The sequence below is a fragment of the Antechinus flavipes genome, chromosome 1 (assembly GCF_016432865.1).
Source record: "Antechinus flavipes isolate AdamAnt ecotype Samford, QLD, Australia chromosome 1, AdamAnt_v2, whole genome shotgun sequence".
NCBI classification, from domain to species: Eukaryota; Metazoa; Chordata; class Mammalia; order Dasyuromorphia; family Dasyuridae; genus Antechinus; species Antechinus flavipes.
Genome location: NC_067398.1, coordinates 81523939 through 81541037, shown reverse-complemented (window position 1 = coordinate 81541037; position 17099 = coordinate 81523939). Strand labels below are relative to the sequence as shown.

Genomic DNA, 17099 nt, shown 5'->3' with positions numbered 1-17099 from the left:
AAAAGGTAAGTGAAAATCATACATTAAAAACTAGAATTGGTATCAAACTGTGCATACCCTTTGACCCAGCAGTGTTACTACTGGGCTTATATCCCAAAGAGATCTCAAAGAAAGGAAAGGGGACCTACATGTGCAAAAATGTTTGTAGCAGCTCTTTTTATAGTGACTAGAAACTGGAAACTGAAAGGATGCCCATCAATTGGAGAATGGCTGAACAAATTGTGGTACATGAATATTATGGAATATTATTATTCTATAGGAAATGATCATCCAGCAGGATGATTTCAGAGAGGCCTGGAGAGACTTACATGAATTGATGATGAGTGAAATGAACAGAACCAGGAGATCAATATACACTTCAACAACAATAGTATATGAGTATATATTCTGATGGAAGTGGATATCTTCGACAATGAGAAGATCCAATTCAGTTAATTGATCAATGATGGACAGAACCAGCTATACCCAGAGTGAGATAGGAAATGAGTGTAGACCACAACATAGCATTTCCTCTCTTTCTGTTGTTGTTTGCTTGCATTTTTGTTTTCCCTCTCAGGTTTTTTTTTTTTTTTTTACTTTCTTTCTAGATCCGATTTTTCTTATGCAGCAAGATAACTATAAATATGTATACATATATTGTATTTAACATATACTTTAACATGTATTGGACTACTTATTATCTAGGGGAGGGGAGTGGGGGGAAGAAGGGGAAAAGTTGGAACAGAAAGCTTTGCAAAGGTCAATGTTGAAAAATTACCCATGCATATGTTTTGTAAATAAAAAGCTATAATAAAATTAAAATAAATTAGAACTGGGAAAATGGAATCTGATGATTCTATGAGACATCAAGAATCAGTCAAACACAAAGGATATGAACAGACAATTTTCAGATAATGAAATTAAAGCCATCTATAGTCATATGAAAAAATGCACTAAATCACTATTGATTAGAGAAAGGACCACCTCGCACCTCTCAGATTGGCTAAGATGACAGGAAAAGAAAATGATAAATGTTGGAGAAGATATGGGAAAACTGGGACACCAATGCATTGTTGGTGGATGCAACTAATGGTTGGTGTTAAATGACCCAACCATTCTGCAGAGTAATTTGGAACTATGCTCAAAGGGCTATCAAATTGTGCATAACCTTTGATCCAGCGGTGTTTCTATTGGGTCTGTTTCCCAAAGAAATCATAAAGGAGGGAAAGAGACCCTCATGTGCAAAAATGTTTGTAGCAGCCCCATTTGTGGTGGCAAAGAATTTAATAGATCAGTTGAGGAATGGCTGAATAAATTATGATATATGAAAGTAATGGAATATTATTGTACTATAAAAAATGATGAACAAATTGATTTTAGCAAGGCCTGGAAAGAGTTACATGAATTGATGCCGAGCAAATCAAGTAGAACCAAGGCTGGAATACATTGTACACAGTAACAAGATTGTATGATGATCAGCTATGAGTGATTTAGTTCTTTTCAGTGGTTCAAGATAATCCCAATAAACTTTGGATGGAAAAGTCTATCTGCATCTTAAGAAAGAACAATGGAGACTGAATGTAAATCAACACATTCTATCTTTACTTTTTCCCCCCTTTTCTTGTTTTTTTCTCATTTTTCTGTTTTTCCCTTTGTTTTGATTTTTATCCACATGGTTAATAAAGAAATGTATTTTTTTAATTAATGTGCATGCATAACCATTAAAAAAAGAGAAACAATAAAAAGGGGAGAAAAAGGAGAATCAAACAAACTTTTTTTAGTTTAGAATGAAAAAAATGGAAGAAAACATAAAATACCTCATTGGAAAAATAGCCAACCTGGAAAATAGATCTAGGAAAGAGAATTAAAAATTATTGGTCTATGTGAAGACCATCACCGAAAAAGCCTAGATAGCATTCTTCAAGAGATTATTAAGGGAAACTGCCATGATATACTAGAACCAGATAGCAAAATAGTCATTGAAAGAATCCATTGATCATCTTTGAAAAGAGATCATCCTATAAGGAAAACCCCAAGAAACATTGTTGTAAAACTGTTGTAATCTCAAGGAAAAAATATTGCAAGCTACCAGAAAAAGCAACAGCAACAACAAAACAAACCAAGCATCAAGGAGCAATGGTCGGTATTACCCAAGGTTTGGCAGCTTCTACAATAAAGAATAGAAGGACCTGGAATATAATCTAGAAGGCAAAGAACCTAGGATTACAACTAAGAATCAACGACTCAGCAAGACTATCATCTTTCAGGGGAGGAGATGCATCTTCATTGAAGGAAGGGACTACTTTAAATTATTTCTATTGGAAAAGACAAGAAGGAAAAAGAAAATTTGGTCTTTCAAACAACAGAACTCAAGAGAAACATAGATAAACAGAAAAAGAAGACAAAAAAAACCATAAAAATTATGAATTTATGCAAATGTCATTATATCACATTTGTGGTACTATCCTACTTTTTTGTTTTGTTTTTTGCTGAGATGATTGGGGTTAAGTGACTTGCCCAGGGTCATACAACTAGAAAGTGTTACATGCCTGAGACTAGATTTGAACTTAGGTCTTCCTGACTTCAGGGCTGGTGCTCTATCCACTGCGCCACCCAGCTGCCCCAGTGCTATGTCCTACTTTTAAAGGGGTTGGGTAAAATATTCTCTCGCATCTCCTCTTTGGAGCCATGTTTGTTCTTTATAATTTTTCAATGGTTATTTTTTGAGGTGGTTCTTCCCATTTGCATTGTTGTAGTTAATTGTATCTTTTAAATTTGGAATATTATTATCCGTAAGAGACAACTCTTATAAGGAAATTCAGAGAAATAAAACAAGATTTTCATGAACTGACTCCGAGTTAAATAGAACCAATAATACAATATGCCTACTAACTACAGCACTGTAGTAATGCAAAGCAGAATTCTGTGTAACTATAATTAGTGTTTTTTTAAATGAGAGGCAGTATGATGTAGTGAAGTGACAAATAATTTATTAATAACTCTAGCCAAGTAATTTAACCTCTCTGTGCTCTTAAATTGCAGAGAAGACACTGACCTGCAATTAGTAGAGGAAATTCCTCACTAGGAGGTATCTAAGTAAGTGCAATTACAAGTTTAATCTCTATTCTTTTCTTAATTTTATTTTTTAATTCAATTTTATTTTATTTTCAGTTCTGGATTTCTCCCAAACCAAGTTCCCCATTTTTAAATGAGGCCCAGAGAATCTTTTCAGCACACTAAAATGATTGCTGAAATTTTATCACTATTCAGATTATGTGTATATGGAGGTTAATTAAAACTTTACCTAACTAGTAATCTACAGTAGTTAATTTACTGAATGTGATTCACATAATTTTCTTCAGAAATATAGTTTTTTTTTAAGATCAGGTACATATACGATCACTTTTCTAGCTTTTCAAATTGAAGGGATAATTCTCTTAAATTAGTTCCCAAAAATGTGGTTCTCAAAGTGTGATCCAGAGAATCGTAGGAGATCTTTGAAACCTCTTTCAGAGGGTCTCCACATTCAAAATTATTTCTAATGTGATAAATTTAAATATAATCCACAGAAACACAAACTTTTTAATATAATAAAAAATTTTTAAATGTTTGAGAACCCCTGCTATATATAGAAGGCAGTTGGATCTAGTTGGCATGTAACTAATGGGAATTACTAAATTCCTAAAATCCTAAATCAAATAGGTAATCATACTTTAAAAAAAAATAGAAGAGTTAGATCAAATAATTTAAAACATAGTTCTGTTTGTAATTGTGTAAGTCTTGGTCATCAGGCCCTATTTTTTTTCCTATGAAGATAGGGACTAAAGGTATTTTTGTTCATGCGGTTATTATTAATATAAAGAGGCATATGGTGGCACAGTGAATAAAGCCCCAGATCTGGAGTTAAGAAAACTCGAGTTATATCTTGCCTCTGACATTTAGTGGCCATATGAACCTGGACAAATAAGTTTATCTCTCTTTGCCTCAGTTTTTTTAACTGAAAAATAAGGATAGCAATAACACCTATTTTGCGTAGATTAAATGAAACATTTGTGAAAGACACTTAGTTCATGGCACATGTTGGACAATATATAATGCTATAATGCTAATTTTCTTTCTTTCCCCTTCCCCATAAACAGCTACAAGCTTTATTTATATATATATATTTAACATTCATCTAGGAAGAACAATTGAATGTATACTCTTAGTTCAATATGTAAGGTACAGAAGCAAATGGTGGAGTGAGTTCAAAGACCTCTCTTAGTTCTATTGGCCAGAGGACAGCCTAATGGTTTGAATATTTCTACTGTTTTCAGTAAAGATTGTCTTTCCCTTTCTGAGAGTGGAGTTCTGAAGGCCCAGGTTAATGAAAAAGGCTGAGTCATTTTGTTTGTATTAGTTTTGCCTTTTATGCTGCCTTGTATGTTCTGGATTATGAAATATTTATTACAATATAATGAAAGTTATTTGCACCTATCTAAAAGGTGTCTTGGGCTTTACCTAGGCCAGGATGATGGGCTAAAAGCACTTTCTTTCATTTATGGAGTATGTAGAAGCCTTGGTTTACTTGGTTTATAAGATTTAAAGTTGGTAGGAAACCCTACAACATTATCTAGGCCAAACCAAGTCCCCCTGTATTTAAATGAGGCCCAGAGAAGTTTAAGCATATGATCTTTTCAGCACACTAAAATGTCTCCTGAAATTTTATCACCATTTAGATTATGTGTATATAGAGGCTAATTAAAAATTTACCTAAAATCTAATCCACAATCATCTGTTCCATAATCAGCCAACATAGTCGCTCTGAAAGCAAAATATTTACTCTTTCTTCGAGTAATTGCTGACAAAACAAAGTAATTCTTATGTTCCAAACGTGGATCAGTTTATAGCAAGTTCTTATCATCATACAAATATTTTAGAAGCTGATTCTGCATCCAAAGCTGTTAGTATTTATTTTTTTTTCTTTTTCTGACAGCCACAAATGGACCCCAAAACATATGATAGAACCCTTGCCAAGAGGTTTAAAAATCTGTTTTGTAACTCTAGAATATAATGGAACATTAATTTGTATTTATAGATGAGCTTTCATCTCTTTGCCTAAATGCATTTTACAGATGTTTTATGGAAGTAATTATTATTATATTTTATTACCAAATCACTTCACAGATGTTCTTTGTTTGCTTCTCTTGAAAAACTGATTTTTTTTGGTGGTCAGACAGTTCACTCTCATATCCATAATTATTTTCTGTTTATCTTTATCTTAGTTGTCCTAAACTTGTCTTTTTTTTTTCCTTAAAATGATTACTTAGTTCAAAAGTGATGTATCCAACTTATTCTAATTTCTCCATTTTTTCCTAAGGGAACTCAAAAGTTATGTTTCAAATTTAATCTGAGCCTAAAATATTTCAACCATATTGTATTTGTTTTGTTAGGAAGTGACACCCTTATAAAAAAGACTATCTCAGCTATTTTTTTTGCTGGGAAAATAATGACCTCAATAAAAGTAAAGATTAATAAGAGAAAAGAAAAAGGACAGAAAAATCTATATGTTTAGACATCTATTACAATAATTTGATATTCTAGTATTCTAGATTAAATATCATTAGAGTGGTAGTCAGAATTAAGGGCTAAGAAAAGTGGAAGAATCACTGAAGTCTACAGTGAATTGTCTGGGGGGGGGTCCTCAAACTTTTAAAATAGGGGGCCAGTTCACTGTCCCTCAGACTGTTGAAGGGCCAGACTATAGTAAAAAAAAAAAAAACTTTGTTTTGTGGGCCTTTAAATAAAGAAACTTCATAACTCTGGGTGAGGGGGATAAACGTCCTCAGCTGCTGCATCTGGCCCGCGGGCTGTAGTTTGGGGATCCCTGGTAGGCTTTATAAGAAGAGATGGGACCTGAAATAAATAGAACTTAGCCAAAAAAAATTGAAGTAATATCTCTCAGGTACAGGATGGAGGCTATTAAAGTGTAAAAGTGTGGAATGGGCATTGTATAAAACAACTATAACACTAGTGGAAGGAGGTTTTTATACGTTTCTTCAGAAAATCTGCTCTCGCAAGTCTCTGCTGTTCTGTTTGTTCTTTTCTCCCCCTCTCCTAACCCCAAACTTCAGAATGATTGTCCAGATAATATATAATAACCTTTAACTGGGTGGGGAGATTAAAAGGGAATGGGGCATGTTTTGTATGTATAAGGCTTGGTATTTAAAAGGGATTGATAAAGGAATGCAAATAATACTTAAAAGCAATGAAACTTGATGAATTATAGTGAACCAGTCTCAGTCTTAGAGAATTGTTTTAAAATACATGATCTTTTTTCTTTAATAGAAAAATGGGAATTATGAATATGACATGTGTCTCATGATTAGTCATAGTAACTATATCTTTGGTCTTTGCTTAAATGTTTTTATCTGTTTCTGGGAAGATTTCAGTTGGAGAAAGAAGAGGTTTTAAGAGAAAAACAAAAAGTTTCAGTTGGGGTGACAGGTATTGACTGTAAAAGGCAATAAACCTTTTTAAAAATGAAATAAAAGAAAAGGGCATGATAGATACTTAAGAATCTGGGACAGAATTGGTTAAGAGAGGAACTGAAAATACTATTCCCTGAATATTCACTCTGTTAGTGCATTGCCCCTAGATGAGGTTATTGTGAGGTTGTGATGTTTTAAGATTAGGAATTCTGAGCTCTTTTCTTCTTTTCTTTACTTTTCCCCATAGGTCTGTCCCACTGTAGATCATGAGTAGGTAATGCACAGTGAGGACTATTGGGAGCCATGTCAGACGAGTCAATCTCAGGGAGTGATCCAGACTTGGACCCAGACTTGGAGCCGGAGGATATGGAAGAAGAGGAGGAGGAGGAGGAGGAGGAGGAGGAGGAAGAGGAAGCAATGGAGGAGGGAAATGATGGGGATGATGAGGAAGACTTACTTGATGAAAATGGTAAGTATTTGGAGTTTCTGATATACTTCAATCTATCAGTGCCTTTTCGGCCATAGTTTGGTGAGAGTAGAGGAATTCCCTTTCTTGTTTTTGCATATTTTAAGTAGATATTTTATTCCAGAAAGTTCTTGATATTTTATTTCTTATTGGGCTTCTTTTTAAAATTCATAGGGAGAGATCACAGCAAAATATTTTTTTTTAAATACAAATGCAGGGAAGAAACAGGCTTCATGCTGCCAGTGCCTTCTGATCAAATAGTTTTTGGCGATATGGATAGAAAAATATTGTTACTGCTTTATGGAACCATAAAGGCAGCCTTGTACATTGGAAAGAGCTCCTACTTTTAATAGGAATTAGGAGATATGGTTAATACTCTTTTTGCCTCTAACTTGATTTGTGACCTTGGACAAAAAATCCTTCACCATCATGGCCTAAGGTTCTTCATCTGTAAAATGAAGTAATTGAATTAAATGGTTTTTCTAAGTGGTCTGTGATTCTCTGCCTTAACCAGTTGAGCCTCAGTTGAGCATTTTGTTTCTTGTAATTTTGCTGGCTCATTGTTTCACTTCTCAAGGCTTCTTTTTGAGGGGACAGGCGCAAGAAGCAATACACTTTTTATTTACCCCAAATTCCTTTATTACAATCTCTGATGATCTGAATAGTTTATGATTAGCTGGCTAGAAACTTTTTTTCAGCCTACCCAAAGAACTTCAATTCTATCCTTTCAGCAATTTTCAGCAGTTAGAAGGTAACTAATTGGATTAGACATCACACTTTTCAAAAGTCCTGAGACTGCCTATTAGCATTGAGTGGAAGTTTCAGAGAAGCTAATTTCAGAAAAAGAACTGTCTCCTCAGTCAATGGATTATGCATTGGAACCACTCAGATTATTTAGAAAATGTTTATTCTCACTGGTGGGATGTTTAGTCAGGGAAGATGACTGCTTGTCAAGAATTTTGAAATGATTTCTATTCATGTAGAGGTTGGATGTGATAACCATAATAATCATTGAGCTGAGGGATCTGAAGAGGCATAGAGGGATATTGTGAACTGTGTGGAAGAATCTAGAGAAAGATTAGAAGGAACTCTGAATATTTGGTGTTTAAGCATCAGTCTTATATGAAAAATTTCAGGAATCCTCCCTTCCCTGTCCTCCACACTTTGACTCAATCTTGGTGTATTCTTCCCAAATTACTTCATACTTATTTTGTATATATTTTGTATGTGTATCATTTCATTTGATCTTCCCAAAACCTTATTCTTTTTAAAAGATTTTTAAATAATAGCCTTTTATTTTCAAAATACATGCAAAGATAATTTTCAACATTCACCCTTTAAAAATCTTGTATTTCAAATTTTTCTTCTTCCCCTTCTCCTCTAGACAGCAAATAATCCATAGGTTAAATATGTACAGTTCTTCTAAACACATTTTCACATTTATCGTGCTGCACAAGAAAAATCAGATGGGGGACGAGGGGAGAATGAGAAAGGAAAAAAATCAAGCAAACCACAAAAAATGTTGTGATCCATATTCAGTCCCCACAGTCCTCTCTGGGTGCATGTTGCTCCATCACAAGACTATTAGAACTAACCTAAATCACCTCATTGTTGAAAAAATCCAATCCATCAGAGTTGATGATTATATAGTTTTCTTGTTGTGTATAATGTTCTCTTGGTTCTACTCACTTCACTTAGCATCAGTTCATATAAGGCTCTTTAGACCTTTAGAACAATTATCTTCCATTATAATCATATACCATAACTTATTCAGCCATTCCCCAACTTATGGACATCCATTCCTTAGGATATTCTTTTTTTTTTAAACAGATTAGGAAAATGAGACAGAGATATTAAGTAACTTGTTCAGTGTCATCCAGCTAGTAAAATGTCTGAATCAGTATTTGAATTCAGGACTTTGTGACTCCAAGTCCCACCTCTGAAATATACTGGCTTTGTGACCCTGGTTACTTAAAATATTGCTCTGGGCAACCCTCTAAGTTACATAGAAGGTGCTTATCTACACTATGTAAGTTTACATATTGGGACAATTCCCTATCCCTCTATATATAATATACACAACTAGGGTAAAGACATGGAATCAGAAGATAAAATGTAACGTATGGGAAATAGCAAATAGTTCAGTTTGATTTTAGAATAAAGTGTGAGAAAGTGAGTAATGTTTAACCAGCCAATATCAAACAAAGGAGCTTGTGCTTTTTCCTAAAAACAGTGGAGAGCTTTGGATACTTGTTGAACAGGAGAATGACCTGTGTCACACCTGCACTTAGGAATATCAGTTTGTATGGAGAATATACTTAAGAGAGGAGAAATAGACCTGGGAGACCAATTGGGGACTCTTAGTGGTTAGATTTAGAGAGAAAGATAATGATTTCCATTTGGGGCATGTTGAGCTTGAAATGGCCTATAAGACAGTTGGATGGAGTTCAGAAGAAGTATGAGGTTTGTATTTTTATAGCTTTTATAGAGTTGATGATTGAATTAATGGGCTCTGAAAAAAATCACCAAAAGAGAGAATTAACAAGTATGTGCTTATTACTATGTGCCAGGCATTGTGCTAAGCATTGAAATACAAAGAAAAATAAAAATAGTTCCTATTCTCCAGGAAACTCTCATTCTAATGAGGGAAATGATATGCAAATCGCTATGGACAAACCATATATAGGATTGTTAAGTCATTTTTAAGTTGTGTCCAATTTTTTGTGACCCTATTTGGTGTTTTCTTGGCAAAGGTACTGGAGTGATTTGTTGTTTCCTTCTCCAGCTCATTTTATAAATAAAAAATTGAGGCAAACTTGGTTAAGTGACTTGTCTGGGGTTACATAGCTAGTAGGTATCTGAGACCAGATATGAATTCATGAAGATGAGTTTTTCTGATTCTAAACCCAGTGCCCTCTATCCACTATACTCAAATATAGCTGCCCAAATATAGGGTTTAATTGGAGGTAATCTCAGAGAGAAGGAATTAAAGTTATGTAGGACCAGAAAAACTTTCTTGTAGAAAGTGTAATTTTAGCTGGGATCTGAAGGAAGCCAGAGTAGCCATGAGCCAGAAGTGAGCAGAAAGAGTAGTCCAGGCATAGAAAATAACTAGAGAAAATATACAGAGCAGGAAATGTATTATCTCATAGGAAAACATCAAGGAATTGGATTTGAGGGTACTATAGTTGGAGTATAGTAGTAAAGCTAGAAAAGGAAAAGGAGTCAAATCATAAGGAACTTTAAAAGCTAAATAGAGGATTTATATATTTGATCCTGGGGGTAAAAGGAAGCCATTGGAATTTATTGAATAAAGGATTGGTAAAGGGGGTATGTATGAGAATGAGAGTCTATATGGTCATACTTTCACTATAGGAACACCACTTTGATAGTAGAAACTGGACATAATGGGGAAAGACTTGAAACAGGAAGAACAGTCAGAAAACTCTTACAATAGCTCAGGTGGAGCCATGGTAGGGAAGTATGGTGGGGAATAGATGGAAAAAATAGAAGTTTAGAAAGGAAGAAAGACTATCAAAAAGCAATCATGAAAATCCCAAGGAAGGAGTCATCAACAGTGTTAAATGTTTTAGATTGATGAAGAAAGATGAGAACTTGAGAAAAAAGTCATTTTATTTAGTAATAAATAATTGATAACCTTGGAGAGAGCTGTTTGTCAGTTATAGAGATGGTAAAAAGGTGGAGGTAATGAGTATGGAGACTTTTATCTTTTCAGTTTATTTATTTATTTTTTCCCCTCAGGAGTATTTTATTTTTTCCAGTTACATGTAAAGATAGTTTTCAAAATTCATTTTTGTAAGATTTTGAGTTTCAAATTTTTTTCATTCTCCCTCCTTTACTTCCCTGCTTCCCAAGACAGCAAGCAATGTAATATAGGTTATACATATACAGTCCATTTAAACATATTTCCATATTTGTCATGTTGTGCATAAAAAAGGGAAAAACCATGTAAAAGAAAAATAACAAAAGGTGAAAATACTATGCATTGATCTACATTCAGTCTCCATAATTCTCTCTCGATGTGGATGGCAATTTCCATCTCAAGTCTATTGGAATTGCCTTGAATTACCTTTTGATTATATCTGCAATATTCTAGATAAATATATTTTATTTGTCTTTTCTTGGGTACAGGCTTGCCCATAACCATAACAGGCTATCATTCCTATAATTTGAGTTATGTTCAAGAAATTTTAGTCCCCTTCTCATATACCATCTTCTAACAAACTGTTTTATTCCAAATGTCAGTTTCAAACTTATTCATCTCAAACTCCTATGCAATCAGCCTTACCTCTCAGAATTCAGGCCTCTATTACAAGTTTCTCCTTTTCTCCAAGTCTTCTTCCAATTCATCTCAGCCTCATTCCCCATATTCTTTCTGTGGTTCAATTTAGGAGGATGAAATGGCCCCCCTTCTTGACTATAGCAACCCCTTTGCTGGTGTCTTTTATCCCTTGTCCTTCCCATTTTCATCAGAAGATTGTTCTTTTTATAATCTCTTATCCTACTGCAAAATTTTTCAACCAATCTTTAACCACTGGTTCCTTCACTGCTGTTTACGAATGTCACCAAATCTCTCCAATCCTTTAAAAAACAAAACAAAAAAAGAACTTCACTTGAGCTCTTTCTGCCCTTCAATTTACTATACTATATTGTTCCTCCCTTTCATAGTTGAACTGAGAAGATAAAATGTCAATATAATTGATCATATCAGTATCAAAACTAAAAGAAATCATTGATTATTTCAATAGAGCAGAAAAGAATTTGTCAAAATACAACACCCATTCCTAATAAAAACAATAGAGAGCCCAGAAATAAATGAAGTTTTCCTTAAAATGGTAAGTAGCATCTATCGAAAACCATCAGAAAGCATTATATGTAATGGGATTAAGCTAGAAACATTCCCAATAAGATAGGGATGAAACAAGATTTCACCATTATCACCACTATTATTCAACATGATATTAGAAATGTTAGCTTTAGCAATAAGAGAAGAAAAAGAAATTGAAGGAATTAGAGCTGAATGAATAAGTGGGGAAAGCTAAAGATTAGGAGGGATGATTAATTGTGGAGAATGAGAAGAATAGGTTGATGAGAGGCATAATAGGATTGCCTTGCAGCTGTAGAGGCCCAGTTGAGCTTTATAATATAAATTTGTAAAGGACTTCAAACAGTTGTATGATTTTTTTCCCCCCATCTTTGTTTAGTAAGTATGTAGGAGTGAAGGTAACAAATAGCAGGAAGGATCCAAGGCTGAGCCTTGGCCAAGCTTAATCAGTGATATGAAAAGATGTTTGGAAATTTCAAAGAGAACAGTGTAGAATTGAATTGATTTACCAAGGGATCAAGGTGGCAAGAAGAAAATAGCTGGTACAGGGGAAAAGACCTGGGAGAAAAACACAGAATTTAAGGTAATAATGTAGGTGAAGAGTAGTTTTTCAAAGAAAGGCAGAGGGAGAAGTGAAAAGGCAGTAACTTATGATTGGATAAGGGGATTTGAAATTCTTGAACATGGAGGTGTGGTGCAATAGTAAAAGGGTACATTTGTGGCAAGATCAAAGTGTGCAGCTGAGGTGTGATAGAGAGCAGTCCATAAGAAGTGAATAGGCTGTGAAACTGAGTGATAAGGTTGTTTTAGGAAAAGTCAAAATGTATGTTAAGTCTTCTACTATGAGGAGAGAAAAATTGTGAGTTAGGTTGTTGTTGTCCTTTCTCAAAAGAGGTTCATGACATTAGGAAGTGATGCCATGACATGTAAGTGAATTGAATTTAAGTAAGGGAGGGTGGTGGTGCAAAGTCACCAGCCTCATTTTCTCCTCTGGAGCCATCTGGGTCCATTGGCAATATACAGATCAGGATGAGTGGAGATGACTTGGAGACCTTGGCCTTTTTACGTTAAGGGTTTTAATAGATCTTAGTTTGACTGAGGCAAGTCCTGATCACTGATTAGGGCTAGGTAAGAAATGATGGGGAGAATGGCCTCTTACCTAGTCTGAAAATTAAAAAAAAAAAATCAATCTGAGTTACAATGTATTAGTGTCTCCATATCTCTTCCAACATTTATCATTATCTTTTCCTGTCATCTTAACCAATCTGAGCAGTGTGTAATGGTAACTCAATTTGCATTTCTTTAATCAATAGTGACTCAGAACATTTTTTAATATGACTAGAAATAGTTTTAACTTCCTCATCTGAAAATTGCTTGTTCTTATTCTTTGACCATTTATCAATTAAAGAATGGTTTGTTTGGTAGGGTGTGTTTTTTCTAAACTTTTTGAAAATATAATTTGTGTAATAGAGGTTCTTTAGACATTTGGGAGAGTTTTCTTATGAACATTTGGAATCTGGATTATACAATGATTGTTTCTTTATAATTATATCAATTTCTTCTTCTGATGTAAAATCCCTATTTGGTCTTCTTTTAATTAGGTCATTTTATATTTTTGTAGGTAATTTTGTATAATAGATTCTGACAATTCTTTTTATTCACTGTTGTGATTTCATTTTACTTTTTTCTTTTGCTAATTTAATTTTTTAAATGTTTTAATTAGTTATTTTTAATTGACAAAAAAACCTCTTTTCTTCCTCTCACTTTACTTCCCTCATATTACAAACAAAACAAAGCCCTAGTAACGACTGGATAAATTGTTTTTCTTCTCTTTTTAAAAATTATATTAACACAAAAATGCAAGAGGAATGAATAAATGCAGGTAACAACAGAATAAAAAGAGAAAGACCAGTAAGAGACTTCTTTCTGGATATACACAAGGAGAGAGGAGTAAAGGAGGGGAATGTGGTAGAAGTGACAAGTGAAAAGGTATATAGGGAAAGACAGAGCTTGGTGATACCCTGCCTATATGTGAATGCTTCTTTTGTAGAACTCCATTACAATATGGATAGAGTAAATGATAGGGATGGGGGAAAGGGAGAGCTGGGGCCCTGGAGCAGAGTGAATGAAGTGCCAGGGTCAAATAGAAGGCTAGCAATGAAGGGAAGGTGACCTCTTTGGCTTCAGAAAGAGAAGCACTATAGAAGAATGGGTTAAGAATTGGGGGAAAGATTGAAAAGAGGGGGAAAGGAAGGAGGCCTTGTTTTGGAGGTAGGATGGGATTCCACTGATAGATGTCCTTTTGGACATATGGGGACATGTGAGTTCCTTACACTGGATAAGACTAGAGGGGATGGGGGGGGGTACCTGCAAAATCTACTTGTCCTGGGAATGGGGGAGGTCGAATCCTTGGAGGGCAACTAAGCAACTGACTCGAGTGGAAGAATATGGAAAGAGGGAGATTTCTAGGCAAATGTGGGGAGGGGGAAGGACGAGGAAGATCAAGAAGGGAAGGCATATATCCGTGATGGGTGAAGTGGGAGGGACATCTTTTGAGCAGTATTCTTCTGAGATACCTATAATAATTGATATTGTTCAATGATTGATATTGTTCTGAGAGTGAGACACAACAAGAAAGGGGAACCCATGGGGTAAATAAGTCCTACATGGCAGTAGCAGAAAGCACGCCTATAAGACAGAATCTAGAGTAAATACCTTGGAAGCTTTGAATATATAAAGAATATTGGGGAGGGGGGGGGGGATAAGGAAAGAAGGAGAGGGAAGGAGAGAAGAAAGAAGAGAGACAGACAGATTAACCAACCAGATGTATATGGGTCATGTCATGAATCAGAGAATGAAGGTCCAGATTAAACAAAAAGAGAAGAGAAGATAATTGAAGAGAGTAGGAGAAATCCTTTTGAGAAAAGAGTACCAAAAAACTAAGGAGCAAGGCTAGCTGAAGGGGAAGGGAGGAAAAGGGAGTCTACTTGGTTGAGAAGTAAGGAAGAAATATATAATCGGATAAAAGCTGGAAAGGAACAGATAAAATCTTAAAGGAAAGGGGTAACAAATAAAAAGAGATGATCAAAAGGGGTGTGAGGAGAAGAGAGCCAGTTGGAACAAGTTCACCTTAAAAAAAGGAGTAAAGTAAAATAATGGATGAAATATAATACTGTGTTTACAGAGAAAAATCAAAACTTAGAAAAAACTTTTAGAGAAAGATGGAGAAAAATATAAACCCAATTTTTATACCTTTAAATGTGAATGAATTGGATAATCTAATGCAAAGAAAAATCTAAAATATCAAGGAGAATCATGAAAAGGACAACACTTTTAGAACTCTAGTATCTTTGCCAAGAAAACCTCAAAATGGGATCATGAAGAGTTGGACATGACCAAACAACAACACAAAAATTAGGTAAGAAACATCTTTCATAGCTATATAGATAAGAGTTGTATTCTTAACCAAATATGAGATAGAGGCAATTAATAAAGATAAAATAGAAAACTTTGCTTACTTGAAACGGAAAATCTTCTGCACAAGCAACATACATGATGTAGGATAAGAAAGGAAGGGATTGACTGGGGGGCGGGGTGGGGAATAATCTTTGTATCACATTATTCTGATAAGGGTTTGGTGTCTAAAATACATAAACTACCAATCTCTCCTTCCCTCTCTGTCTCTCTTGCCCCCATATATGTGTATACATATACATATATACATACATGTAGGGGCCATTCCCCAAAATATATAGTCAAAAGATTTGAACTATTTTCAAAAGAACTGCAAAGTATTCAGAGCCCATGAAAAAATGAGGATCACTAATACTAAGTAGAAATGTAAATTAAAACACTCTGAAGTTTTATTTCTTAGGTGAACAGGTAAATATGACAAAAAAATGACATTAGATGGGTTGTAGGATGATAGGCACACTAATACTGTTGGTGAAGGTGTGAAGGACTAAACTTTTATTTCTTTTATTGTTTTTTTTTTATTTTTAACCCATGCCAGGGTAATTTTTTACAACATTATCCCTTGCACTCACTTCTGTTCCGATTTTTCCCCTCCCTCCCTCCACCCCCTCCTCCAGATGGCAAGCAGTCCTTTACATGTTAAATAGGTTACAGTACATCCTAGATACAATATATGTGTGCAGAACCAAACAGTTCTCTTGTTGCGCAGGGAGAATTGGATTCAGAAGGTATAAATAACCCGGGAAGAAAAACAAAAATGCACACAGTTTATATTGATTTTTCAATATTCTTTCTTTGGGTGAGTTGCTTCTGTCCATCCTTGATCAATTGAAACTGAATTAGCTCTCTTTATCGAAGAGATCCACTTCCATCAGAATACATCCTCAAACAGTATCATTGTTGAGGTATATAATGATCTCCTGGTTCTGCTCATTTCACTTAGCATCAGTTCATGTAAGTCTCTCCAAGCCTCTCTGTATTCATCCTGCTGGTCATTTCTTACAGAACAATAATATTCCATAACATTCATATACCACAATTTACTCAACCATTCTCCAATTGATGGGCACCCATTCATTTTCCAGCTTCTGGCCACTACAAATAGGGCTGCCACAAACATTTTGGCACATACAGGTCCCTTTCCCTTCTTTAGTATCTCTTTGGGATATAAGCCCAGTAGAAACACTGCTGGATCAAAGGGTATGCACAGTTTGATAACTTTTTGAGCATAGTTCCAAATTGCTCCCCAGAATGGCTGGATGTGTTCACAATTCCACCAACAATGTATTAGTGTTCCTGTTTTCCCACATCCCCTCCAACATTCCACATCATCTATCCCTCTCATTCTAGCCAATCTGATAGGTGTGTAGTGGTATCTCTGAGTTGTCTTAATTTGCATTTCTCTGATTAATAATGATTTAGAGCATATTTTCATATGTCTGTAAGTAGTTTTAATTTCTTCATCTGAGAATTGTCTGTTCATATCCTTTGACCATTTATCAATTGGAGAATAGCTTGATTTCTTATAAATTAGAGTCAATTCTCTATATATTTTGGAAATGAGGCCTTTATCAGAACCTTTGACTGTAAAAATGTTTTCCCAGTTTGTTTCCCTTCTAATCTTGCCTAATCCCTTGTCTAATCTTGTTTTGTTACTTTTATTTCTTTTGAACCAGAGGTTCCATTATGGGACTCTTATACCAACCAAGGAGGCCATTGATAAGAAAAACATTCCCATATATTCCAAAGTACTTGTAGCAGTATTTTGATGATAGCTATGATTAGAAAATGCCCATCAATTTGGGAATGGCCAAACAAATTGTGGTAAATGTCACTGAATGCTCTTGTGCTATTAAAAATGATG

General features: G+C 34.8%; 1 protein-coding gene across 2 annotated transcripts in view; it reads left to right on the top strand.

Moving 5' to 3' along the window:
- The first annotated feature begins 6835 nt into the window (after positions 1-6835).
- Positions 6836-17099, top strand: part of RAD54L2 (RAD54 like 2) — a 90819-nt gene continuing 80555 nt past the window's right edge. For both annotated transcript variants that reach the window (XM_051985649.1, XM_051985644.1), the window contains exon 1: positions 6836-6918. In XM_051985649.1, coding sequence (XP_051841609.1) covers positions 6867-6918 — 52 coding nt within the window. In that variant the 5' untranslated portion in view covers positions 6836-6866. The remainder of the gene's footprint in view (positions 6919-17099) is intronic.